The 27,824-nt window shown below is 38.8% G+C and overlaps 1 protein-coding gene and 1 long non-coding RNA gene across 4 annotated transcripts in view; one reads left to right on the forward strand and one right to left on the reverse strand.

Annotated features, from left to right (window-relative positions):
• LOC136879046 (uncharacterized) lies at window positions 1-27,269 on the reverse strand. The gene is made up of 3 exons (XR_010860884.2): window positions 27,072-27,269; window positions 15,383-15,489; window positions 1-123 (listed from the first exon to the last, which is right to left on the reverse strand). It is a non-coding gene; the product is annotated as an uncharacterized lncRNA (long non-coding RNA).
• The window catches only part of Dora (Dorado), a 641,834-nt gene that overhangs the window by 559,164 nt on the left and 54,846 nt on the right, over window positions 1-27,824 (forward strand). For all 3 annotated transcript variants that reach the window (XM_067152778.2, XM_067152780.2, XM_067152779.2), the window contains 4 exons: window positions 34-163; window positions 2,960-3,240; window positions 3,445-3,656; window positions 10,714-10,842. In XM_067152778.2, the coding sequence (XP_067008879.2) occupies window positions 34-163; window positions 2,960-3,240; window positions 3,445-3,656; window positions 10,714-10,842 (752 nt within the window). The remainder of the gene's footprint in view (window positions 1-33; window positions 164-2,959; window positions 3,241-3,444; window positions 3,657-10,713; window positions 10,843-27,824) is intronic.

Consider the following 27,824-nt stretch of genomic DNA (forward strand, 5'->3'; position numbering starts at 1 on the left):
TGATGACACATAACAAAGTATATTATTTTCTAGCTGGTGCCAGTAGCCGTCCACACAGTTCAACTGGTGCTGATGTTGAGCAAAGTTTGGCAGCACTATCCCTCAATGGTCCAACACAAGCTCCTGTACAACAAATAACATCCACTAGAAGCAAAGAAGCTAGGTAAGTTAGGGAGATCCTAACAGCATTTTATTTTCCTTTTGGTGAGCACTTTGCTATGATACCCAATTAAAATTGAAATAATTGATAAGGAGATTCCACCTATTCAATACCAAAGAATAAGAAATGTAGCGAATTACATTCTCATTTAATAATAACTAGAAATGGTACCGGTTTCGACCCTAGTCCAAGTCATCATCAGCCGATTAAGAAATGGAAAACAATGCATAGGATCAGTAGAAGAGGCAATATGAAAAGGAAATGAATGGGGGTAGACACTGTAAAACTTACAAGAAGTAAAATACAAGTCATTCAAAAGAAAAATAGTGCGCAATTCTCTTAGCGGCAGCAAGGCACACGCAGCGCTAGGCAAAGTCCCACAATGATTACGAATAGCGGAGAACTGTTCAAAGCCAGTTATTTAAACACTGTCAGGCATAAAGTCACATCACAATCGAACACATACGAAGGTCCATATTCATGTAGGAGTTGAAGACGAGCAGATTCATTGAAGCAACTTGCCAGCTCCCGGTGATCAGCGCGACACAATCAATATCAGGCACTGTGGTTTCAAACGCCAAAGTAAAATGGAGAATAGCTTGACGATCCAGTTATTTTCCTTGGTTGCGGGAAAGTAAGTATATAGATAAATATAATAATTGAGTAAGTAATTGTGCTCCTATAGAATTCTTAGAACAGTTAACTTTAAATGATGCCCAAAGCAGACTGGCGTTGTGGGTATGTTTTAAAATGTTTTGTATCCAGCCTCTGAAAAAATATTTCATTACATTCAGTTACAGAATGTTAAAGCCTCCTTGAACAAATTTTCAGAGACATTAAGGCAGGAACTCTGAAAAGTGGTGGCAAAAGGGGCTCTGGTTAAGACGCAGCAGGTCGTTATGCTACTTAGGATCCAGAACGGGTAAAAAAAAAAAAAAATAGTAAATAAATAAATGCAATGTAAATATTAATGTTATACCAGTTTTATAGTATCATTTGAAGCAATTCCACATACTGTATATCAGTTGACTATATTTGTAAGTAGTACAGGAGATATTATAATTAGAATTTTGTAAACAATATAAATTTATTAAGGATGAGCTGTGTGTTTAATAGAAAACATTGTTAGCGTAAATTGTATAATATTGTATTATAGGGAAAATTTTCTTCTCTTGTTAATTTAATATTTAGTGCTTGACAATAATGTATTTTAGTGTACCATTTGCCACCGAGGTAGACACCTCATTTGCAAATAAAGAGATTTTGATTTGATTTGATTTGAATTCTGTGAATTCATTTAATTGTATTGTAATTTAGGAAAAATGCATGTGCATTCCATCTAAGGAATTGGGAAGCAATCGGGAAGCTTGCAAAATGTACACAGTATTAGTAATAATAGGAAATAATGGGCTGACTGGCAATCATAATTTTTCGACTACTTCAGGGCACAACTGTGACAGAAGTGAAATGATTGCAAAGTGCACGACACGCTCTTCAAAGTGAAATCTAACAATGGGTTGGTGATCTGTAATAACAAGAAAGTAATAAATTTTATTATTTAGAAAATTCTCCAAAAAATCCATTTGGTATCTTTTACCTCTGTACAAAATTTAAATAAAACCACATGAAGTAAATTTTGGCATACGCTCTTCAACCATGTGATCCTATACTTGGATGCAAATTTTGTCAGTGGATTCTGGGTAATACCGTATTTACGCAAATAATCCCTGCATATTTAAAATAAAAAAATTGAGGTTAAGAAATTGGGATGTGGGTTTTATTTGTGTCAAGGTTGGCAATACTTTCCTGCCTCACCTAGTTTTTATGTCTGCATTAGTTCGCCACTAGCAAGGAATGCTTTCAGTTCAGAAGATCCCAGCTGCCTCTGGATCAGTGGTAGAGTGTCGGCCTCCGGATTCCAAGATAGCGAGTTCAAACCCTGCAGAGGTGTCGAATTTTTGAAGGGCGGAAAAAAGTCCATTCAACACTCCATGTTGTACGATGTCAGCATGTAAAAGAACTCTGGTGACACATTTGGTGTTTACCCGACAAAATTCATTAAATCTCATCCATAGACACCCAAGAGAGTTTCGGTTTACTCGGTCTGCCATCTAGTAGGCCTAGGGTAAAACAGAACATCGAAATTGACGAGCAGGCAGCCAGATGGCATCAAATTGAAATGTCTGCACATGGTAGCTGAGGCCATACAATTTTTATTCATTCAGAAGATCCCAGGATTCGATTGCCGGCCAGGGCAGGAATTTTAACTGAATCTGATTAATTCTTCTGGCTTAGGAACTGGGTGTTTGTGTTTGTCCCAACACTCTCTTCTTTATATTCAGACAACACAAAGCAGTACCAACCATCACAGAAACACGCTATAGTGATTACATTCCTCCACATAAGTTGGCGTCAGGAAGGACATCTAGCCATAAAACACTGCCAAATCCACATGTGCACCACAGTTCATACAGGTGAGGGAAAAACGGTAGAGTACAAAGGTTCCTGACGGTTGAGCTTGTTCTCTACACACCAGCTCCTTTATTTTTGGCTAAATTTTCACGAGTGTGGATATCAGTGGTAAATCTAGATTCACAGTTGATTGTTGTCAATGCAGAGAAACCCTGCTCTTACAAAATGTTAAGGAGAATAGCAGAAGTTGTGTAATGAGAGTATCTGAACTAAGTTTCATATACTCTTTGCGAGTGTAACACCATAAGTTGCAAATTGACAATTTTGAGTAAATTTTGAAACCATATAGAGTAGAGTAACCTGGATTACGTAAAATTCTTCTTTCAGGTTCAAAGGCAAGAGACCATACCCCTCTATCCCAAACCAGCCGTCAGAAGCTGGCGCCCACTTCATGTTTGAGTTAGCCAAGACAGTGCTAACCAAGGCTGGTGGCAACAGTAGTACGTCTCTCTTCACTCAAGCGTCGACATCGCAAAACCATCATGGGCCACATCGTGCCCTCCACATTTGTGCCTTCCAGTTAGGACTTTATGCTCTTGGCCTTCATAACTGTGTGAGTCCAAACTGGCTGAGTCGCACCTACTCGTCTCATGTTTCTTGGATTACAGGTACTTGAAGATATTCTATTAAAATTGCATCTTTATCTTCTTTGAAGAAATGGGCATAAAGCCAATAATTCTTGCAATAAGTTTCCTGGGATGAAATTATGTAGGTACTTTTGAAATAAAAACATTTTGTTCGTCGTATCACATTTTGGGGAACTTGGGATATTTTGTTTTAAGTGATGTTTGACTTTTTTTTTTTTTTCCTAGGCCAGGCAACAGAAATAGGTGCTCCTGCCATTTCCTTCCTTATTGACACTTGGGAAGGTCATCTGACACCACCTGAGGCTGTTAGTATTGCCGACAGAGCGTCTCGAGGATGTGATCCCAACATTGTCCGAGCTGCTGCTGAATTGGCCTTGTCATGCCTTCCTCACGCTCATGCTCTCAATCCAAATGAAATCCAGAGAGCAATATTGCAGGTATTGTGATTCTAAAAATAATGTTTAACCCTTTGGGGTCCAATTAATTTCCCACCTCCATCTTGCACAAGTTGAATTTAACGTTAGGCAACTATGGGAATACTGAATTTTCTCATTAAAAATATGAATTCTAAATTTCTTTATTATCAGTTGTGTTGATGTAGATGTTGATTCCATAAGGAACCTGAAATATTTGTCCCGAATTAGTATATTTATAATACCAATATAATTGGTTCCCTATGGAATCAACACCTACACCATCTGATGGCCAGGCAGGCATCAATTTTTTGAAAATGAGAAAAGTCTCTCAAGAACAAGATGGCGGCAAGCAGCTCTGTAGTGATAAAGAGTTCTCAGAGTTTGTGTCATGTTTTCAATGGTAAAAAGTGTAATAACTTCTGTGAAAATAGTACCGAAGCACTCCTTGACAACTGAGAATTGTGCACGGATTTGGAAATTAAAGAACGCTTGTTAGTGGCATCTAAATGTGAAATTAATTCTTGGACGCGGTGTGGAAGTGAAAGTCTACGGCCTACCGCAGCACGGGTAGGGGGTGCCTGGCAGGAAGCAAGGTTGCCAAACCACCCGCATCATTACTCCACCTTGTGATACTTTCCGTTGTTCTTACTGGAGACGTGGAATTGAACTCAGGAGTCTCATTGCCTGTGCAATGTTTGTAATTCTAAAGGTCGTGTGAATCAATTATTTGTGACTTGTGCATCTTGCCACTCGCCAGTTCACAGAACATGTGCAAAAATTAATACATCACTATTGAGGAAAATTAATTCAGGAATACAGACATGGCCATGTTGGAAAATGTAGTTTTCCTCAATTCTTAGAATCTCATTTTAACATGGCATCAAGCACTGTAAATAGTGTAAATAGCAATTTCAGCAATTCAGAACATTGGACTGCAGGTAACAGGACAGTTACGGTGTTCTCATTTAATGCTCGTAGCCTGAAATGTGCAAAGGGAAAACAGGCAATCCAGACCACTCTTGCCTCTTTAGACCCATCAATTGTGTGCGTTAGTGAATCGTGGCTAACTTCGTCAATCTATGACACAGAAGTGACCTTCGATCTCCGAAGTCCCCCAGTGACATTAATGAGGAATTACTACTGTCTCTAAGCCGTGTACAAAATGTCCAACACCGATATAAAGGTATTTACATAACCGGGGATTTTAATTTGGATGTTGACTGGCAGCACAATCGTCCTCATCTCCTGCCTATTCCCATCAATCCATTAGGAGAAACTTTACTTACAGCATTCCACGACGTGTTCCTTGACCAGTTAATTACTGAACCAACCTGTATAGTGAAAACGTTTAGATCCACACTGGATTTATTCCTTACTAACCTACTATCCTCAGTATTGAAGACACAAGTCATCCCCGGCTTTTCTGACCACCTAGCGGTTACAGCCACCCTAAAATACAAGAAACTACCAGTAAAAAAGTGTAATAGAGAAGTCCATAACTACATAAAAGCTGACTAGGAACTACTATCATACCTTCTCAGAAAACATCTACCCACCCCATTATCATTAAACACTGTGGACATCAATTCGGTGTGGTCTAGATGGCAAGAAAGTTTCTTTCGCTGTGTTGACAAAGCAGTGCCTAAAGTAAAAATCAGTACAAAGAAAAACTCTCCATGAATCACAAAAGAAATAATAAAATGATACGCAAAAGGAACGCTCTTTACAGGAAATGGAAGCAGGATACAAGCGATCTTATGCGGGACAAATATAAATGCATGAGGAATACAACCAAGCAACTCATCTGCGAAGAATACAAAAAAATACATAAACAAGATAAATGGCAACAGCAAAGACATGTGGAAATTCCTGAAGAGAAAACATGGCAACTCAGCACGAAGTGCATTCTACTCTAACAGAACAACTGTTACCTTCCTCTAGGCCATTGCCACAGCGTTCAGGGAGAAATTTAAAGGGAACTTTAATGAGCCAGGGAAAAGTACAAATATGTACCCGAACACAACTCGGCCCTCTCCCTCTCCAACCTTTACTTCGCAGAGTAAGAGATAATTAATAGCCTCCGAAAGACTCGACCACATGCTGCTTCCGGGCCGGACAACATACCTGCAATTATTTTAGTGCAGTGCGCTGAAGCATTAGCCCCCTCCTTGTGCACGCTGTGGCTGTGTACCCAGTGAACGGAAGTGTGCAAACGTAGTACCAATTTTCAAAAGTGGAGGAAGAGATAACATTGATAATTATAGGCTGGTGGCAATAACATCACTCATTTGTAGCATGGATTCCTCCCGGGAAGTTCTTGTGCAACCTTCTTAACGAAAGTCATTCATGACTGGCATTGTTACTTGGATCAACCAGATGTGATTCAGGTAGACTGCCTGTCGCTTGATTGGAGCAAAGCCTTCGACTAAGTGCCGCATGAATGACTTCTGTTAAAGCTACAACAGCTCGGTATACAAGGCAGATTATTGATGTGGGTGAGGTCCTTCCTGGAAGGTCGAACATAGTGTGTGGTATACGGAGGGGCCTGGTCACAACCTATCAAAGTGACATCAGGAGTAGTTCAAGGTTCTGTGATCGGTCCCCAGCTGTACTATTACATGTTATAAATCTCATTGTAAACCGTATTTGATATAGATTATAATAGTCATTAATAAAAAAATATGAGATAAACCACCCTTCCAATTCCTACCAATCCTTATATTTAGGATACAATCAGTACAACTGGTGTTATAAGTTGGGACATGTTTCGCTCAACTGTCGTAAGTATCTTCAGCCATAATAAACTTAACCTAAAGTTTGGTCAGGGCCTCGAATCTAGTGACTTAAAGTATAATAGTTCTCTAAGAACTAATGTTCTCATTAGTGACAATTAATGACCGTATAATTAGTGTATAAGCTTCTAACAATTTCACATAATTAAGTTAATAACACTACATTCATATTGACTGAGGTTAAAATATATCAAATTACATAAGCTGATAATAAAGTAAATAATCATATTCGATTTTACATTGCTATCAGTCAATCACTAAAAAACTGTTTTACAATACCTCTAAAAATAATGATTTTTCGCTGAATAATAAAGTAAAATTAAAATAGTCGCAAGTTAAATATCATTCTCTTGCATGGAAAATGAGTCAGGCACGAAAAATCACTTAATAGATAGTTGACTAGTGTAATAGATCACATCACAGAATTAATCACGCCTGAAACTGCGTATGTGTGTAGAGGTAAGTATCCAAATTTCCTTTGATAATAAGTTAATGCCAAAATAGGTGTCCTAGAGTTTCTACTGGGAGTTCAACAAAGTCTTAGACGGAGAATAAACCACAGTGTGTGTGTGTGTGTGTGTGTGTGTGTGTGTGTGTGTGTATTGAAGTGCCTTATGTTGGAAGAGAGACGACTAGTCACCTTAGTGATACCGTATTTCTCCGAATCCAAGACGACGTTTTTTCTCAGAATCCCATGTGAAAAAGCAAGGGTCGTTTATTCGTGGCCTGATAATAAGGAACACCACTGGCAACTACCGCAGTAACCACTCTGTTTCTTTTCACCCCTGCGCGCGCACAAAAAACTCGTTGACTATAAACGACTGTCTCTTTATCATACATCATTAGCCGCGGCGACCTGTTGTACAGTGTCTCTATGTAATGTCACTGGATCTCGGGAAATAGTGAAGAGGGAATGACATTCTATTGTCCTATTATTATCACATCTGCAGAATGACATCAAAACATGCGAGCCTTCGAATTCTTAGAAAGGTCATGGCTAAAAGTCCGCGATTAAAGTATATACATTGCTAGCTGCTGAAGTTGACTGAATCCGGCAAGCAAGACATGCGTGTAGCGGCAGCCAGTTATATCTGACGCTGAGTGGAAGTAACAGTTTTATAGTAAGAAAGAATATTTTCCTGATGGATCGTCGTATTGTAGAGACGCGTGGAATGTGTATTGCCGGCAAATTTTCAACAAGTTCCCTTCGATATTATGATGCTAATTTTAAGTTAATGGTTATTAAACCCGCTGAAATAAAGCATAATTACAGCCGCAAAAAAATACGGCGTAACTAAAGCCAATGTTCGGCGTCTACAAATAGTCTAACAATGTGTACTGTATAAGAAAGACATTCATATGATTTTACAAATACATTTTTAAGCATGATTAACATTTTTTGTAGCAAAAAGTGGGGGGTCATCTTGGATTCGGAGAAATGCGGTAATATTTTTTTTTTAGAATGAAATTAAACACACACTTTCACGTATAGGATTTCGAAAGAAAAAAAAAAGTAAGTAAGCCGTAGTTTGGATATTATCCGCGAAAAACAAACTGATTGCCATTTCATACTGATTTTAATGTGTATGGGGGTTTTCCCGACTTTTACAAAAGATTGGATATAACGACAAGGCGCTATAGCGATTAAATCTTTCGCCGTTATGAATTCTCGCTTTAACGGACTTCTACTGTATCTAGTAAATTCCTTAATTCTATTCCTTTCTTTACAATACGTCTACATATTGTCATTAACAGTTTTATGTCAACTTGACTGGGTCTCCAGCTCCCTATACTCTCATCCATAAGCAGCTATTTCTAAAAGTAGACAAGTTCTTCCACTGTTCAAGAGCCTCTGCAAAGAAAGTAAATAATGACATTTTAAAATTAGTACAGTGGAACCTTGATTCTGTGTTTTTCGAGGGACCTTGAAAATAAAACGTACAACACAGGAAAACTGAAAATCTGGGAATGAATGAAAACCATCAACAATTTAGCTAAACATCACAAAAATGAAATACTGGTATGTATAATTATAATCTTACAAAAACTCCTAAACCAAACCAAACCACAGCCCCAATGGGCCTTTGCCTGCCAAGCGACAGCTGCTCATCCCAAAGGCCTGCAGATTAGGAGGTGACGCATGGTCAGTGTGACGAATCCTCTCGGCCGATATTCCTGGCTCTCTAGACCGAGGTCACCATCTCATCATTAGATAGCTCCTCAATTAAAGGTAATCACGTAGGAAAGCAACGGGAAACTACCTCACCCCTCATTTCCCTAGTACGCCTCTTCAGCGATGCCTAGGCCATGTATGACAGTTGTTGGCATAGCTGTGGAGGAATAAACCAGCCTTCAGGCTGAATGCCCAACATACACGTAGGCTGAGTGGACCTGGAACCAGCCCTTATATACAGGTAAATTTGCCTGAACTGGTCGGAATTGAACCCGGGCCCTCTGGATGAGAGGCAGGCATGTTAGACCACGAAACCACATTAATTACTGGTACGAGAGTTCAAAATCTCGATATTTTATATTCAATTTTACAAGGGTGTCTTTGTCAGTTTCCCGTGAAAACTTCTTTCTGTTCAGCAACTTTGATTAGCCAAATTCTTCAAAAAATCTAATAACGCCAAGCCAAACAATAATCGACCACTAATTCTCTCATCTAATAAAATAAAGCACATTAGATACAAAGCGCCCAACATGATGGCGAAATCCCTTCTTTTCTTAATCTTCCATTGTAATTTGGTCTCCGGTATACTGTTCGTAGTCAATTTCTGGAAATCTTGTACCGCGTAAATTAGGCCTACATAGACTTTTAAAGGTTATGTTGAACTCGAAAACATGGTTTCAAATGTAAGTATCGATTCTCAAAAGTTCTCGAATGCATTATATTCAATTCTGCCCGTCACTAATCCAATTTATAAAAAATGTAAAAAACATAACAGAAATTATGGTTATTCATGACCTTGAGGTCATCTGTTAACGTGCGCAAATAAAACGACTGCCGTTTATGGCATTTTAACATGAGAACATAAAATTCTCATTCTTACATTAGGACCAAAACAGTAATTGGCAATCCCAAGACCTCGTAAGGTGCAACATCTGTTCTAGTCTTGATGACATAATCGTGTACGATAATATTAAAATACTAAATTTGTGTAAGTACGAACGTTTGACGAAACTCGTTCCATCTTCAAGTAGAGCTGTCGAAATGTGCTCTGTCTCCTTACAATTGTTGTGGCCACTCTCCTCTTTATGATTTTCGAGATTCTCTAAACAATACCACCCGAATGCGATGCTAGATGGTCCCTTATGCAAGTTCACCGCCGATGACTTTTCTAATACGGTACTTGCTCTAATTAGCGCAATGATGGGGCGTTAATGCCAAGATCCACAAGTATGCCATAGCCGTCCTTTCGTGAGACACAGTTTATTAAAAAAGATTGATCGAGGATTTAGCGTTGTTGGGACTGAAAATTCTGGACAGTTGATCCGGGAAATCGGTTCTTCAAGAAACGGATAATGCAGGATTTTTACAATGTGATTTAATTACGATGCTCGTGGGACCACGCAATTTGAACACACAGTCCGGGAAAACGTAGTTTCTGGGAATGGATAATCGAGGTTCCACTGTATAGAGTTGAGATTTAATTCTCTTTCAAACAGTTGGAGTTATGTAGCTTGCCTGTCCAAAAATACATCCTGTATTGTATTCTGAAGCCATAGATAATTAGTTACTGGGCGAGTTGGCTGTGCGGTTAGGGACGCGCTGCTGTGAGCTCGCATCCAGGAGATAGTGGGTTCGAATCCCACTGTCGGCAGCCCTGAAGATAGTTTTCCGTAGTTTCCCATTTTCACACCAGGCAAATGCTGGGGCTGTACCTTAATTAAGGCTACGGCCGCTTCCTTCCCATTCGTAGGCCTTTCCTGTCCCATCGTCGCCATAAGACTTATCTGTGTCGGTGTGATAAAGAAAAAAAAGATGATTAACTAAATCTTTCAGCTCACTCTTTTAGAACTTTTTATTTGTATCCCCTAAAGATCAGAAAAAAAAAAGAGAGAATGTGTTGTTGGGTATTCAGCCCAAAGGCTGGTTTGATCTTCTACAACTCCACCAACAGCTGTCATAGATAGCCTAGGTGTAACTGAAGAGGCTCTTGATAATTTAAAAACAATAATTCACAGTTAATAATTTCAGTATGTCGTTTACCCTATATTTGTTGTCAGACTTAGTAGGAAATTGTTGCAGTGTGCCTCAGAATCTCTTTATCATATTTTTACAGTGTAAGGAGCAGAGTGACCTGATGCTGGAACAGTCTTGTCTAACTGTGGAGAATGCTGCTAAGGGTGGAGGTGTTTACCCTGAAGTTCTCTTCCAGGTTGCCAAGTATTGGTATGAACTGTATATGAGGGTAAGTTTCTACTGTCATCATATCAATGTTTATCTCTTATCACACATTTCACAATTCATAATTATTTAATACATTTTTGTGGGTGGTATGCTCAGTGGTGTGAAGTAAATTACCATATTTAGGCGAATAATCCCCGCATATTTATAAAAAAAAAATTGAGGCACGAAATTGGGGTGCGGGTTTTATTTGCGTCAAGGTTGCCAACACGCTCCTTCTTCACTTAGTTTTCGATGCTGAGTGTAGAGTTATGCTTTGTGCAACCGTAGATGGAAGAAAACTGTCCTCATATGTCATATTTAAACAGAAAACAATTCAGACATTTCAAATTATAAACTGACTTTACATGTTTTTAAATAGTACCGTATTTTACAGAGTAAGTTAAATTCAAAATTTCTCCGCGTCACGATAGAACGCGTCTTCTGGAAAGTGCAGGGGTAGCTTTCCGCACTTTCACTCACTTCGGTATAGTGTGTTTCATAGTTGAAAATAGAGTGAAATTGTAATTCTTTTGTATTCAGCGTTTTAAGGAACGCCACAGTATCACATAGCAGGCAATACACGGAAAAGCAGAATCCATGAAAACTGGCAAGGGTTGGCATTTCTGAATTACAAGATGGCTGTTAATTCGAAATCACGTAATTGGAAGTCCGATTTCTGTATTACAAAGACTTTGAATTAACGAGGTTTTACTGTATCGCAAAATTAACATCAGATTTCGCCGGTGTGTCTATTTCAATTGTTTACATTGCACGAAAAGAATTATCCACCACCGGTCGTGTTACGGTCCAGTAGAAAGAGGCCACGTGTGAGAAGAGTCTTAGGCCCGTATTCACAAACGTTGGTAACTTATGCTGTTATCTTAGATTTCCAAAACTCTGATATGTCATTATCTTGGATAACGCTCACTTCTGTATTCACCACAGAATTTATTATCCCGGTTTACCAGAACTAAGTTATCGTTTCAATCTGAGTTTGAACCACAAAATTTTCATACAGACGTACGGAAAATAGACTATGTGCTGCCGCCACTATCAAACTGTAAACAAGTTTTTGATTCCATTCAGGGTTTGCAAATAATTTGCTTAACCCTTTCAGACCTGAAAGAAAACTGGCGGTGTGAATTTTTGGTGGTCAAGCGCTAAATAAAAACAACTGAAGTACATGCCACGTGTCCCACACAAGCACTGCAGTCCGGTCTAGCGCCAAGAAAACATCAAATAAGCTCAGAGATAAATAAAATACGAACCCGCACAATTGTGCGTACACGGTCTGAAAGGGATAAATTATGTCCACTATTGAGCAGAAACGAAGAAAGAAGCCTAATTTGACTTTCCAAGAGAGTGAATTGTTATTGAACTTGGTGGCAGAAAACATTAACAAAGGGAATAAGAAAACCAATTATAGCCTACACATTGAACGTCACTCAAAAAATAAGGCAGTATTCCTTAATTCTTCATTAAAAGTCGCCCAGTCGTGTACCGTACAAGATATTAGCTATAATCGAGAATTCGTTTTAGGTCTACCTTTGTGTTGGAAATTTCAGGTTATGTTCGGAGGCTTTAGATAACCTAAAATGTGTCCGAAAATCAAAGTCGTCGTAGTCCTGGAATTATGTCCCGCGTTCTTTTATCCATCTAGGACGTTTATTAATTGCATAATCTTGATCATATTACTCGTTTCTGTAATTTTATCTTTCAATTAGATATTCCAGCCGCCTACGGGCGTTAGACGTGGAGTGTGATGAACTTGTGAGTAATGTAGGAGAGGATTCTAGTGATGCAAGAGACAACGAATCTTCCCACCTACAGGGAATTGAGCCTATTGCAAGTTCAGATTAATGAAATACCTGTCACGTAAGTAGGCCTACTTGCTCATTTTCATGGAAAATATATTTCATAGCAGTGATATTTGCGTAAAGACCACATGGACCTCGCAGAGTGATACGAAATATTTGTTTATGCCTACGTTACTCTTTCGATGGAACGATTTTTAGTTAATTTTTTTTTTTTTTTCAAAATGAGCCTTTCTAAAATGAGGGTGCGGGCATTATTCGACGACGGGGATTATTCGGGTAAATACGGTATATCAAGCTTATGAAATGATAATAGCAATGCAAACTGTCAAGGTATCACGACCGAGCTCGATAGCTGCAGTCGCTTAAGTGCGGCCAGTATCCAGTATTCGGGAGATAGTGGGTTCGAACCCCACTGTCGGCAGCCCTGAAGATGGTTTTCCGTGGTTTCCCATTTTCACACCAGGCAAATGCTGGGGCTGTACCTTAATTAAGGCCACGGCCGCTTCCTTCCCACTCCTAGCCCTTTCCTGTCCCATCGTCGCCATAAGACATATCTGTGTCGGTGCGACGTAAAGCCAATAGCAATAATAATAAAGGTATCACGAAGATGACATTAGATAAATGTAACTCAACTGGTAACTTCTTTCTGTACATTTGTGCTTATGCAGGTCGTTCATACTGGTAACTATGCTCCTGTTTATGATATTTACAAGTAACTAGCATGTACCTGCAGGCTGTTCATTAATGTCCCTATGGATGTATTTGCAAAGTTCAGAGACAATGAAATAATACACATGAACTGTTGTGGTAATACACTTGAAAATTATCAAAAATAGGAATTACCATTTGAGGGTCCTAGTGAGAGAGCGAGCTGTGCCACTTTGACAAGGTATGGAGAAAAATTAAGTTTTCCAAATCATTGTGTCTGCCAGTACTTAGATACTCTGCTGATATGTCTTGTGATTCAAGTTCGCATGATAGGTAACAGACGGCACGAGATTGCTAGAAATGGCAAAAGCTCCATTTTTCAAGTTTTGTGGAACAGCTCCCTCCCTCACTAGACCCTTCATTTGTTTTTCTGCAATTTGGTAACTTCTTGCAAATTCTTGATATCAACTGTTGATAAATTTGACCATAATAGATGCTGTTTATTCCTCTATTAACTTGTATAAACTCATTAAATCCACCTTGTAAGTACACTTTCTGTTAATGAACCTGTTTCGAGAACAATTAACATTCTTTTCGTCAACAATCATGCAAACTTATTACAACTGTCAAAGTCTAACTTAAAACAGAGATTTTATATAATTACAACATCAGTTAATAAAAACAGTATAACAATTTTAATTTATTTACCCTAAATTTAAAGAACTATTACAGTGAAACCTCGTTAAGACGTTTCTGCAGGGGACAAGGAAAGAGAACATGCTAAGCGAGAAAACATATTACTGAATGAAAAATGAATGAAAATCCACAGCCTGTTTCCAGTCATACAGGAATGGAATAAATGAAGCCCCCATCTAGCGGCGAGGATAGGAATTGTGCCGGCTGCCGAAGCCTGTCCCACTCCTGGGGCAATGAATAATGAATGACAGATGAAATAATACAATATTGGAGTGTGTTTGCTAGAATGAAATATGACAGGGAAAATCGGAGTACCCAGAGAAAAACCTGTTCCACCTCCACTTTGTCCAGCACAAATCTCACATGGAGTGACCGGGATTTGAACCATGGAACCCAGCGCGCTGCTGCCTGAGCCACGGAGGCTCTATACGGAGGTATATGGAAACAGTAGATACATTTTCTCGGACATTAGGGCATTTTACGTCTACCATTTCTAAAGATGAGAAGAAAGTATTAAAAAGTATGAAAAACACGAGAGAACAAATATGAAAACCTTTTCCGGTGGGGATTATAATTTTTTGTTTTTGTTTTTTTACTAGTTGCTTTACGTCGCACTGACACAGACAGGTCTTACGGCAACAATTGGACAGGAAAGGGCTAGGAGTGGGAAGGGTCTGTGGCCTTAATTAAGGTACAGCCCCAGCATTTGCTTGGTGCGAATACTGGATACTGGCCGTACTTAAGCGACTGCAGCTATTGAGCTCAGTGATTACAAAATAACAAGTACACTGAAAGGTATGAAAAACACCAGACAACAAATATGAAAACATGCACGGGGCCAACAAAAATATCGAAGTATTTTTGCAGATCACACTCTGTCTAAAATAAATATGAGTAGAATCCTTTCATTTCGGAGCAGTGGGTTATTTACCATTATTTTCTGGTCGCACTCATGGACAATGAATTGAAGGTTATGTTCGACCATGTGCAACTGCGATCTGCAAGGAAATTTTGGCTGCCATTTTGAATCGAACGAAACTTCGACCAACTTGAGGGATCGAGTCAAAACTTGAAGATGCGAGTTTCAACATTCGTGACCTCTGTGCCGTTATGTCAGTCCACTTTCTGACAGGTTTTAATTTCGACTTATTAAGGAATTTCACAATATTTTCTGTGTCCATAACTAGACTGGACCACGCTAGTCAATCTCATACGATTACGCTCCTCATCCAGATATAGGCTACCGTATCACACAACAAATATTAACCACACTTCGCTGTACCACTCAACACAAAATACAACCTTCTGAATGGAATGCAAAATAAAAGCACAAACAGGCTCACTCTGCTATTCAGCAATCTCACCGTTAACCGGCAAGCAAAAGGTGGTGATGGCTCTTACCTGAATTGGTTGGTTGGTTGTTTTTTTCAAGGGATGTCAAATACAGTAACATTTTCAGGTCTAGGAAAAATGTGATCGTACCACTGATGAAGGGAATGGTTGAATTCCTGAAACATGTTTGGTTGAATAAATAATTTTCTTTCATTAATAAGTGTATTGACAAGGCTGATTCAAATATAACTATTTTAAATATTTCTGTACTACATTCTAAGCGGTAATAGCGAAAATTTGTGACGCAATAAGTAAGGATTTTTTATATACAGTGAAACCTTGTTAGTACGTTCCTCATTAACATTTTTTCCCACTTAGCACATCGTAAATTTGAAGTCCCGACACCCAGTATATTAAATCTGTATAAAAAATACCTCACTTAACACGTCACGATTTTTCGCCTTTACCGCTTAGTACGATCATATATTCCCCAGATCCGAAAATGTTCTTTGTCATTCCTTGTGTACGGAATTTGATTTCCAACAGAAATAAGAGCCCTCGTCATGGGTCGGTCGGAGAAAGTTGCGCGATAAGACGAAATGACCTTGAATTCTTAAACACTTAGTATATTGCACCTTTGAGGAGCAAACTGTTAGCTTAGGTAAAGTTGAGTTTTGCGTCATTGATTGGCAGCAAAGACTTACATTAGAACAAGACAGGACAGTGCTAAATTAAAGCACAGTCATAGATTCCACTGCGGCTAGGAGCACTGAATTCAGTTTTCATGCTTTTTTTCTTTTTTTTTTTTTTTTCCCAAAGCTTTTCTGTTGACATACATGGCTTATGGCTGGGAGTCATCTGAAATTACACGTCACGGAACTTACCGCCACAAAATGTGTAACGGAAGTGTAACTCTAGCAACCGTGCAGCCATTGGTGGACGGTCATGACCAAGAGACATATCTATGATCATTTGATTTTTTCAAAGGGAAAAGTGGTTTATTTTTTTCCTATATCCTTTGTTCTGTGGAAAGGTCTTTGCTGTCAGTGAGATTGTTGAATAACTCAGTGCGCTTGATTGTGTTTGTAGCCTGTTTCGCATTCCAATCAGAAGTTAGAAATTTATTTATTCAAAATCATTCCTTCGAACTTGAACTTTCCTTCGCGCATTTGTTTTCTTTTTCCGTTTCTATTTTGCTTACACGCATTTTCAATTTTGTCTCGGTTGCCCACAATAGTGTTCAAAGTAGAAGGTGCTAGTTTTCACGTTCGCACCAACTCTACACGCTTAAGATGTGGATTACTATCTACTTCTTGAAGGTTTTTAATTTCTCCTTCATTAGTGAGTAATTTAACGATTGCGCTACTGAACTTCTAACGATTATCCTGTTAGTCCGTAAGTAGGCTGTCATGCCACAAATAATCACTTCACTTCCTTGTACCCCTCAACACAATAAATTGAAGGTAATGCCAATAACAGTTCTCGTGATAAGATGATTTAAATCAGTGTGGTACGACTGAAGTTAAAATAAGTATATAGTGCAGCAATAGCAGATCTTCGACAGGTCATTTGTGGGTGCCGTTAAGTAATAAGGCCTCCATATACTGTGGGCCTATCCCATTAAAAAGTTGAAGATGCAGGCAGTTGTAAAGCGGACCCATTCATTCAAAAATACAGACTGCTAGTTTGACAGTTGGCACGTTTCTGTTATTCACCGTAGAGTCTGTCCTTACCAATGCTGAGTACTGCCGAAGTTTCGTGTTCAAGATGGCGGCCGAAGGCGCTTAATCACATGTGGCGAGTATAACCTCGCGAGAAATTCATACTCTAACAAAGTGACCAGAAAACCGTGTTTAATTACTGACTGGTCAGAAACTTAAGGCTTTAACTAACAATTCATTATACGATTGTTTTAGGAAGAAAGTGTAGGTACTGTAGCTACTTCTATGAGCCCAAGGGCAAAAGAATGTCATATCTGTTCTTCCATGTTTTTCACATCTTTTAATAGTCTCTTGTTACTTTAACAGGCTCCAGTAGAGAATTATTGATATTTGTTCTGTTGACTTTTTTGCACTTTTTAGTGCTCTCCTTTATCTCCTGAAACACTGCACACAATGTGTAAAGTGATACCATCTCCCTGTTGGATAGTTTTCCCGCCTAACGTGATTATTTTCGTCGTCCCCTTCAGAAACGTACTGTCCCCTTTTCCGGGGTCGCTCGGTCGGCGTAGCGAGAGTCCCAAATGGTGAAACGTTCACAGGGCCAACTTTACTGTTTCGGGACAGACCTTCTGAATTTTTTTTTTTTAATTTGCAGGGCTATAGGTGACCGGATAGGTGACACAGCATGAAAAAAAAAAAAAAAAAGGGGGGTACAAAAATAACAATAACATTTATTAAATAAACAACAGTCTGGACATGGAGATGAGAAAAAGAAAAAAAAAAACACTATTTACACCAGTACAACTCAAATTGACAGCTTCTGATCTGATCTGTAACGTGAACATATGTACACAGCATGCTTATGGGTTACATTTGATTCAACCCGTCTTCATTTAAACACCATCCAAAATGATGCTTCAGGTCAAATCCTCGATTTACGGAACTGTAACATTGGACCAATCATAATGTTAGCGACAATGTTGTTATGACCAATAGTGCTACATTAGATCATTAAATTATACAATATTCCCTTGAGGGATAAATTCTTTACCAATTTTACTGCTCCTTCATATAAGTTTTGGGCAAATCCCCATCATTTTTTCTCACTAATTCACCATGGCTTTGGAAAATTTTCTGGAAATTTCCTTTACCAATTTTGGAGAATTCTGCAATATTTCCATTTCTAAAATTCTTTCACAATACTCAGAAAATTTGCTTACAAAATACTTGGAAAATCTTTGAACATTATCATAAGAAAATCATTTCAACATTTACTTGGAAAATTCTTTACACTTTCATTGGAAAATTATGTTAACATTTAACCCCTCAGCGTCGCAGCCATTTAAATAGCTTCCTACCCCGCGGCCGGATGAGATTTCAACTACGCGCGACTGAAATACATCGATTCACTTAAAGCGTTACTACAAGTATAAGAGTAGCACGATTTTCACGAAATTTGGAATTCCTTACGACAGAACTATGTACATGCAGATAATTACATAATTGTTTCACATTTCCGTACTAATTTAGTTCCGTGTGATAGAGTTCGAAGCACTCTTTGAGACAGGGACTCAAGTCACACTCCTGGAAGCAGTACACTGACGTCTTCTTTTCGCCATGTTTTGAACACAGGATACAATGTCTCTGAGGTTTGGATTTCCAACTCTTGGGTGCTAATTTGCTGATAAAATGTCTTTCCTGCAACCTTGGAACTGTATTATCTGAAGCGCGCCGGCCTTGAATATTTCGTTCCCCTCCCAAGCGAGCGTATTTTGTAAACAAACCTTTCACCAGCTGAACCCGATAAGGTAATTGCTCAATATTTGCCTCTGTGGCCTGTGTTAGTATTATTAGAGAATTTGGCAATCAGAATTCACCGTTGAAAACTTCTCTTTGACCTGTATAATTATCTATAGTCTCTTACACGAAATTTCCAAGTACTGTTTCCTCCACATCGTCACTCTCATCATTTACCACTACTACATCATCTATTTCATTATCACTCCTGCTTATAGTGTCACTACTACTTTCGACTAAACTTTCATCTGAATTATACAATATTTCAAGCACGTTACTGTCAGTCAAACCACGGCTGAGCGCGGCGCGTCACATGGACTGATGAAGCTGCAGCGAGACCGAAAGCAACAGGACGAAACTGAATGAGGGGAATAACATTTATGACGAAACAAACCAACTTGATACATATTTCAGATAAAAGGTCGAGACAACGTCTTTCAAACGAGATATATACCGTGAACAACTGGTTCTCGTATTGTATGACAGAAAGCAGCACAGTGCGCTCGTGGAGAGTTACGAAAATATTACAAGCTGAGAAATAAAGACAAATATAATAAATAAACCGCACTCCCAATGTACAAATAGAGCAAAGAACATCACACGAAAAGACAATCTTCTCAGATCATCATTTCTTTATTTTATTCTGTGGGAAAGAAGAAAGCAAACAGACTTTTAAAAAAGCAAGAGATTAGTGCTCAGACTTATTTGACAAATAATTATCCTTGCAAAAACAACTACATTATAACAATTTTTCAATTCTTATTTACAACGCTGATAAACACGAAAATGTCTTCTTGGAAACAAAACAATTTGCATATCAATAACTCCAAAACTCTTCGCGCTATAGCCGTAAATGTGAAACCATGTATGGGTCTATACCACGTATAGAGGTCGGCGCTGAGGGGTTAATTGGAAAATTCATTTAACGTTTAATTTGGAAATTCTTTGGCAAGTTTCCCCTCCTTCTCAGATTACGTTCGACTGTATTCTTTTATTGACAATTTAAAATGATTATTCACTTACTAATTTACTGTGGATAGATAGCAGAGTATCACGTAGCGAAACGCGCAACCAACGGAAACCAAAACTCCACATGACAATAAACCACATGAAAAATCACCAAAAGAATTAAAAGTCTTGTTGAAACACATGGATAAGCTGTTACACAATTACACAATCTCCTCCAATTATTTATCAGCAGATTATATCATAGTATCGAGGTTATCATTAATATTATTGGGCCAATGACCGTCGATGTTAGGCCCCTTAAAACAACATTATTATTATTATTATTATTATTATTATTATTATTATTATTATTATTATGTCTCCCTTCAGAATTAGGTTGAAGACCCTCGCATTATTTGCGGATAATAGCAATGAATCACCGTGACCTGTGATAAATGACCAAAATAGGGTGAATAAAAAATAGAAGAAACAATCATCACCACCATCAGTTAGGGATACATCGAAGAATGCACTCATAACCTCAGGGAAAGGAAAAAAAAACAAATTATTGAGTCATTACTTTACACAATATAAGTTGTTGAGCCAAAGTTTATTATTATTCCCTGAATAATTAACCATATCGCCATAAATCACAATATCCTTATGACTAACATGTACCCTAGCGGTCATCATGTTGTCTATTATCATCATAAAAATTAATCGTCGCTCACATTTAACTCTCAACAACAAGTTTAAATTGTTCCGACTCATTATTATTATTATATTCCTGATTATTATTCCTAAGCGCATCATCTCGATGAGCTACCTTCAGTCCACAGCTATCACCTTCCCTTCTAAGGTCAGACTTACTTCACAAGTCATTTCTTTACCAAAGCTTCGATTTAATTATTGCTTTAACATAATCTGATAATTTCTTATTATAATCATGATTTTTAATGAAGTCATACATCTTCCTTATTATTATTATAATAATTATTATTAGCCTTCAATTACACGTAACCTCGTGAAATTCATTAACAACTGGGGTTATCAATCACTGGATCAACACAGCAATATTCCAAGAAATGTACAAAATGAAATCAATGAATCAATGACTACTCTACCATCACCACAACTTAAATACTACATCTCTAACTAATCTATGTTTCCTTATATAAGAATACAATCCAACTAGCAATCTATCAAAAGAGAAGAAAATGTGACAAGAATACTTATTATTCCGATGTAAATCTCTGGCGTCTTGAATATAGGTGTAGATGTAGGTTCCTCCTCCGGATTATGGCGGGTTGTAGATGAACAAATTCATCGTGCTGGCTCACACACATAGGCGTAACACATCAGGATTCCTGTGCAGTCAAATAGTGTAGAATCACTCCCGCGGTGTTTTAGAGTTCCCCAGGATTTCCTTCTTGGGTGGTCCATGATGACGACTGGCCTTCATTGATGTTGCTGAAACTAAAATATATTATTAAAATTTGATCCACACTCGTTGTAGACTAACAGTTTGCTTTACAATACTTAACTGGCGCAGTGATGCACACTGTGGTTCAACCCTACAGAAAGCTTCAAATCTTGACCTCATTTATCAGTTTACAGCACTACGTTGAGTTGTCGGAATCTTGAATAGTCCACTATATTACTGTTGAAAACGATGTTCCTTGGCCACGTTTACTCTCGAAGATTTCATTTCAATGATAATTTTCCCTCGTAATTCCTAATAGAACATTCCATAAATTTCTGCGGCAAAACTTGACGTTACGTCTTGTACTGACTGTCCATGGTTTGGAAACTTCCACCCAGGCAAATGTGCGGCAATGATATATCGCACTAGGCTGATCCGCCTAAACAGAAAATGAAATTAGCACACTTGAATACCATAATCGTCGTGCAGTACTATCTCGTAGTCAGTTAGTTCCTTCAACAGCTTTAGCAGTGACCATCGTACTCCATCTGTCTCTCAGTTTTACTAAAACTACACTGTTCGTCCTCTTTCCAGAATGATTCTCTGACTATAGGACAGCTTCGCTAATTCTCATTGGTCATCAGCTATTCTGCGACATGATTCGTTATTCCCAATTTGGAGCAGATCTTTCTGGAATCTCACTCCACTTCGCCTCCGGCACTCGCTACGTGATGTAAACCCTATGACGTATGATGTCCTTCACTGCCTGACACAGTTTCCTCTCGTCCGCAGCAGAACGCCCTGGTAATCAGCTGGTGCTCGCTCGTGTGTAGACCCGTGTTACATTACGAGAATTGAACCAACTTCTCTAAGTCCAATAAAATACCATTTGGATGGGTACAGTACTAATGAGGTTTGACTGTAGATTTAATACGATAAGTATTGGGAGTTTGAATTTACAACGTGCTAAGTGGGAAAGTGTTTTTATCAGGAATGCACTAACAAGGTTTCACTGTATATCACAATTTATAATATCAGTGAATGAACAGTTCTTAATGGTATGTTAGGAAAACGACTACAGTGAAAAACCTTGTTAGTGCGTTCCTCATTAACACATTTTCCCACTTAGCATGTTGTAAATTCAAAGTCTTGATTCTCATAGTATTAAATCTATATAAAAATACCTCACTTATCGTGTCATGAAATTTCGCTATTACCGCTTAGTACAATTATATTTTTCCTAGCCCCGAAAATGTTATTTGACATCTCTTGTGAAACAAGCGTGATTTCCAACTCGGGTAAGATCCATCACCATGGTTGCGTGATTATGGAAAATGGGCTTAAATTCTTGAACTTCACAGCATAAGTTGCATGTTCGGGGAGCAAGCTGCTAGCCTCAGGAATGTTCAGTTTTGCTTGCCGGTTAGCAGCAAGATTGCTGAAGAACACAGTGAGTCTGTTTGTGCTTGTATTTTGCATTCCATTCAGAAGTTAGTAATTTATTTTGTGTTGAGTGGTACAGTGAAGTGTAACGAATATTTGTCGCGTGATACGGTAGCCTATATGTAGGTTAGGAACATATAAGTATACCTATTGCATTATGAATTTTCACTATTAATGTTTACTATGAGTACGATATATTTTTCATAGCCCTAAAAATGTTATTTGTCATCCCTTGTGAAAGGAACGTAATTTACGTACAGTGAAGTCATGTCGCCTGACACGTTAGCCTATATCTGGATTAGGAACATAATCACGTGAAATTGACTAGCGTGGTGCATATTTGTCTTGTGATAGCCTGGTTATGGATATGGAAAAAAATTTGAAATTCTTTACTAATGAAGACAAAATTAAAATCTTTCAGAAAGTGGACTGGCATCCGCATCTTTGAACTTGCACCTTCGAGTTTCGATTCGATTATTCAACTTGGTCCTTGGTCGAAATTTTTCAGAATGGTGGTCAGTGGCCTGATTCCTCCTGGTCGCACACGAGAGAGTGTAACCTGCAATTCATTGTCCAAGAGTGTGACCAGAAAATAATGTTTAATAACCCACTGTTCTGAAATAAAAGGCTTCTACTCTAACATTTGTTTTAGAAAGAGTATGATCTGTAATAATACTGGATATTTTTATTGGCCCCCATGCATATGTTTTCATATTTGTTGTTTAGTGTTTTTCACACTTTTTAATAATTCTCATCTTGAGAAATGGTAGGTAGAGTTTTCACTGTACCCCCGGATACACGACTTAAAATGCCACCATGTCGGAAAAAATCGCATCTAGTGTTCCCATATCCCTGTTGGATAGTTTTTATTCGTATATTCACTGGTACGTTGTCTCGCTTAACACGTTTATTTTTGTTGTTCCCTGCAGAAATGGCTTAAAGAGGTTTTACTGTATCATTTAAAATAATAAATGTAAAGATGTTGTTAAATGAGATTAACTTTTTAAATATACTCAAGATCTTCAAATCTTATCTTTTTATTCATTTTTTTTCTTTCCATTTCTTCCCTAAATGATTATATGCTAGTTTATATAGTGGATTTTCATTTGTAATTTTTTAAATTAAACTTGAATCAAAATTATTTTTCTGTGCAAGATAATTTTCTAAACTTTCCGAAACGTACATGAAATAACCTTTTTGTGTCAAATGTATTCATTCCATGTCACTATTAATTTCTGTGACTTTATGGTTATTTTCTACCTTGTATTCTTATATTTTATAGCCAACCTTCTTCTTGATTGTCCAATGTATTGTTGTTTACTTGTTTGGTATGTCACTTTGTAAATACATTCATGTTCATAAAAGAGAGAGAGAGAGAGAGAGAGAGAGAGAGAGAGAGAGTGAGAGAGAGAGAGAGAGTGAGTGTGAGAGAGAGAGAGTGAGTGTGAGAGAGAGAGAGAGAGAGAGAGAGAGAACACACACCTTGAAAGAGTAGAGGTAGGAAGTTCATATTCACAGGACATGTTCATTAGTATGTTCTGCAAAAGTGATCAGTCACCATGTTACCTACTAGGCACTGGGTCCTCCATGGGCAATGATGACTTGTTCCATGCATGAAGGCATCAACGCGTATAAGGTGCGAATGGCGTCGTGGGGTATAGCCATCCATGCTGCATTCACCTGGTTCTACAGTTCATGTTTGGTAGTTGGCATTGGGTCACAGTACCGCACCCGTCGTTTCACCATATCCCACACATTTTCGATTGGCAACAAGTCCGGTGATCGGGCGGGCCAGGTTAACATTCTGGCATCCTGTGACAACAACAAGGCACGTGTTCTACAGCAACATGTGGTCGTGCATTGTTCTGCTGAAATATGACATCTGGGGTGTCGTGCAGAAAGGGTATGGCTACGGGTCGGAGGATGTCATTTCCGTAGGTCAAACTGGTCACAGTGCCCTGGACACGCACCAACTATGATTTGTGCTTGTACCCAATAGCACCCCACACCGTAAAGCCTTGAGATGGCGCTGTATGTCTTGTGCGAATGCAGTCAGTGTGATGCCTCTCCCCCTGTCTGTGGCGAACCAAAATGTGGCCATCATTTCCAAACAAACAGAACCTGGATTCGTCCGAAAACACTATCTGCTGCCATTCTTGTCCCCAGTGATGTCGTTCCATATACCATTGCAGTCTAGCATGTTTATGCACATTAGTCAAAGGTAGGCAGAGAAGTGGACAATACGCCGGTAACTCAGACCGTAATAAACGGCGACGGACTGTCACTCCTGATGGTGTACGATGTGCTACACTGTTCCACTGTTGCGCCAAAGCCGAGGAGGACAGATCTGTCCTAAAATGCCATTCGGATGAGGTGTCAATCTTCTTGGGGGTGGTCTGGGTGGTACGACCAGACCCATCTCGTCATGTTCTGTGGCCTTCTGTGAACCATTCTGTACACACCCGTTGCACTGCTGACACACTTCATCTCATACGAGCAGCAATTTCCCGGATGGATGCATCACGTTTTCTCACTCATTTAACTATACAGTTCTCGCATCCATCTGTGAGGCATCCTGCACGTTGCTCAAGTCACACTGATCCATTACCTTCGGTTTATAGCGACAACGAGAGCCGCAAGCACATTTTACCAGTCGGAGGTGGTGCGCCAAGATATCTATATGGACCTTGAACCTGAGGACCAACATGGTTCAAATGCTAATCATTTTTTCAGGACATACTAATGCATATATTCTGTGAATATGAACTTCCTATCTCTAGTCTTTCAAGGTGTTCTGGATTTTATGAACATGAGTGTACTTGACTTATTATACACGAAATATTAATGATGTTATTACTAAAACGACTCCTTTCATGTTAAGTAAATGGTTTAAAGGGGAGAAAGTTAAACTGACACAAATTTTTCTGCGTAGGTCAAAATTCAATAAACTGTTCGTTGAACCATCACAGGTTCGATGAGTATTGTTCATCTTTGTAGTTCTATGTAGCTGGCAACCCATTTACCTTGCAGACCATGCTGTCAAGAATTGCATCAACTGTGGACATATACAGTATGAAAATAAACACCTCAGAGATAAAATGCACGACGGTCTCAAAATTCCCGAAACCTCTTCCCTTAAAGATTGACGACTGAGATATTGTAGAACAAGTCAAATCTTTTACATTCCTACAGTAGGTCAGAAGATTACAGGGGATTGAAGGTGAACAACTGAAGTTAAATGCCGTATTGCTAAGGTGAAAACTGCTTTCATGAAGAAGAGGAGATTGCTGTGTACTGTTCAGCTTAGTCTTTACCTCCGAATGCTACATGCATTTGTATGCTTATGAAACGTGGACACTAAGAACTGTCCTGAAGCCTTTGAGATGTGGTGCTATCGAAAGATGATAACTGTGACGCGGAGTTGTAGACACTGTGAACCAGTGGTGATCAATCCTTCGCAGCTGTTGTCTTGCATGGTGAGGTCACACAGTGTGCCATTCCAATTTAGTGAGAACTGTAACAGAAGGCTTCATTGAAGGAAATACCTTCCTTAAATTCTAATTGACATCCAGGCACAGAATTATGTTTCAGGGAAGCAAGCAACAAATGACAGGATAATCTGGAAATGTTTAATGCAACTGATCAGTCTTAGGACTGTAAGCCGATGATGAGGGTGAGGAGGAGGAGTTCCTGAGCCATGGACAAAGATGGAGTGATCGCCTTTAAGTTGGACAATTTCACATACGCTGATCAAGGATCCATTGACCTGTTTTGATATTAATCATGCCTTCACGTGTAAATCTGTATCTATACACTAATATGTAAAGAGAGCCTGCGAGATCCTGGCTATGTTACGAGTAATATCAGAAACTACTGGACCGATTTTGACATTTCTTTCGCCGTTTGAAAGATATCATTCCAGGTAAAATATTAATCATAAAGAATTCTTGCTTTGAATTTGTACTCGATACACACACACATATTAAAAAACTGCTTTATTGCATTAATTTTTTTTGTCATGTTGGTCTTTTATCCATTAGCGGATACTTTAAGACTTTGGAAAAACCACAGAGAGTCTTTCTGAGGATCTAAAAGGGCATGTGGAGATCAGTGACTGCCATTGTAATGAAGACTTCCCAACTCGACTGTGACTGGCAGCAAGCAGGGGGGCCTGTCATCACAGTGAAAATTCCCTAACCCGGTCCTTACATGACAAACGATGTGTGGCTTCCCAGTCATATTTCTGGGGGTAATGCTACGTGCTATGCAATTTAATAAAATCTTACTCACAACGTGTACACAACTTCATCTAGAATTCTGCATACATTGTACATCGGCTAGTGGGGAGATGGTCAGCGTCTGAGTCAGGATCTTGTGGCTGACTGTAAATTCCATACCTGAGTGAAGTATGTTTTGCATCACTCATTGGCCCACATTTCCTTTGGGGATTATTGTTATTATGAGAAAGGTGTTGAGTAGAGCTTACCTCAAAGAAAACTCCTACTGCTGGTCTGAGTAGCTCGGACGGTTGAGGCACTGGCCTCCTGACACCAACTTGGCAGGTTTGATCCTGGCTCAGTCTGATGGTATTTGAATGTGCTCCAATACGTCAGCCTCGTGTCAGTAGATTTACTGGCATGTAAAGGAACTCCTGCAGGACTGAATTCCGGCACCTCGGCATCTCCGAAAACTGTAAAAGTAGTTTGAGGGAAGTAAAACAAATATTATTATTATTATTATTATTATTATTGTTACCGTGTTTTTGTGGTAGTTATGCGTGAAAGAAGGTGCGGGGTGGTGAACAGGTCTCAAGCTACGAAAGTAAAATTAATTTAAAATTTAACAAGGTTATATTTTCTTTTTTAAAATAAAGAAATAACAAGCATGGCAGGTACAGAGTAGCAAGTCACAAAGGTAGTTAGAATATTTACAGGATTCGGGCTTCGCGCCCTGACTTTACAATGCTTGGGCAATCAGCCCAACCTTACTTCAAAATAAGTATTAACAGAGGGGCAGAAAACCCCATTCATGCTCAGGAGCACTTGCTCCAAATTACACCGAAAAGCCTCCATGAGGCATCCAACACTCAATTTTCGAAAAAGAGCCACTCGCTCTCAACTTTAAGCCTCTCAAAGGCCACACCAAACTCCACCTTCAAGTTGTCCTCTCTGGACATAGACACAGGGGTAAAATACCCAACCTACTGAGGTCTATTAGATAAAAAAAAAAGGGGGTAATT

The sequence above is a fragment of the Anabrus simplex genome, chromosome 8, assembly GCF_040414725.1.
Source record: "Anabrus simplex isolate iqAnaSimp1 chromosome 8, ASM4041472v1, whole genome shotgun sequence".
NCBI lineage: Eukaryota > Metazoa > Arthropoda > Insecta > Orthoptera > Tettigoniidae > Anabrus > Anabrus simplex.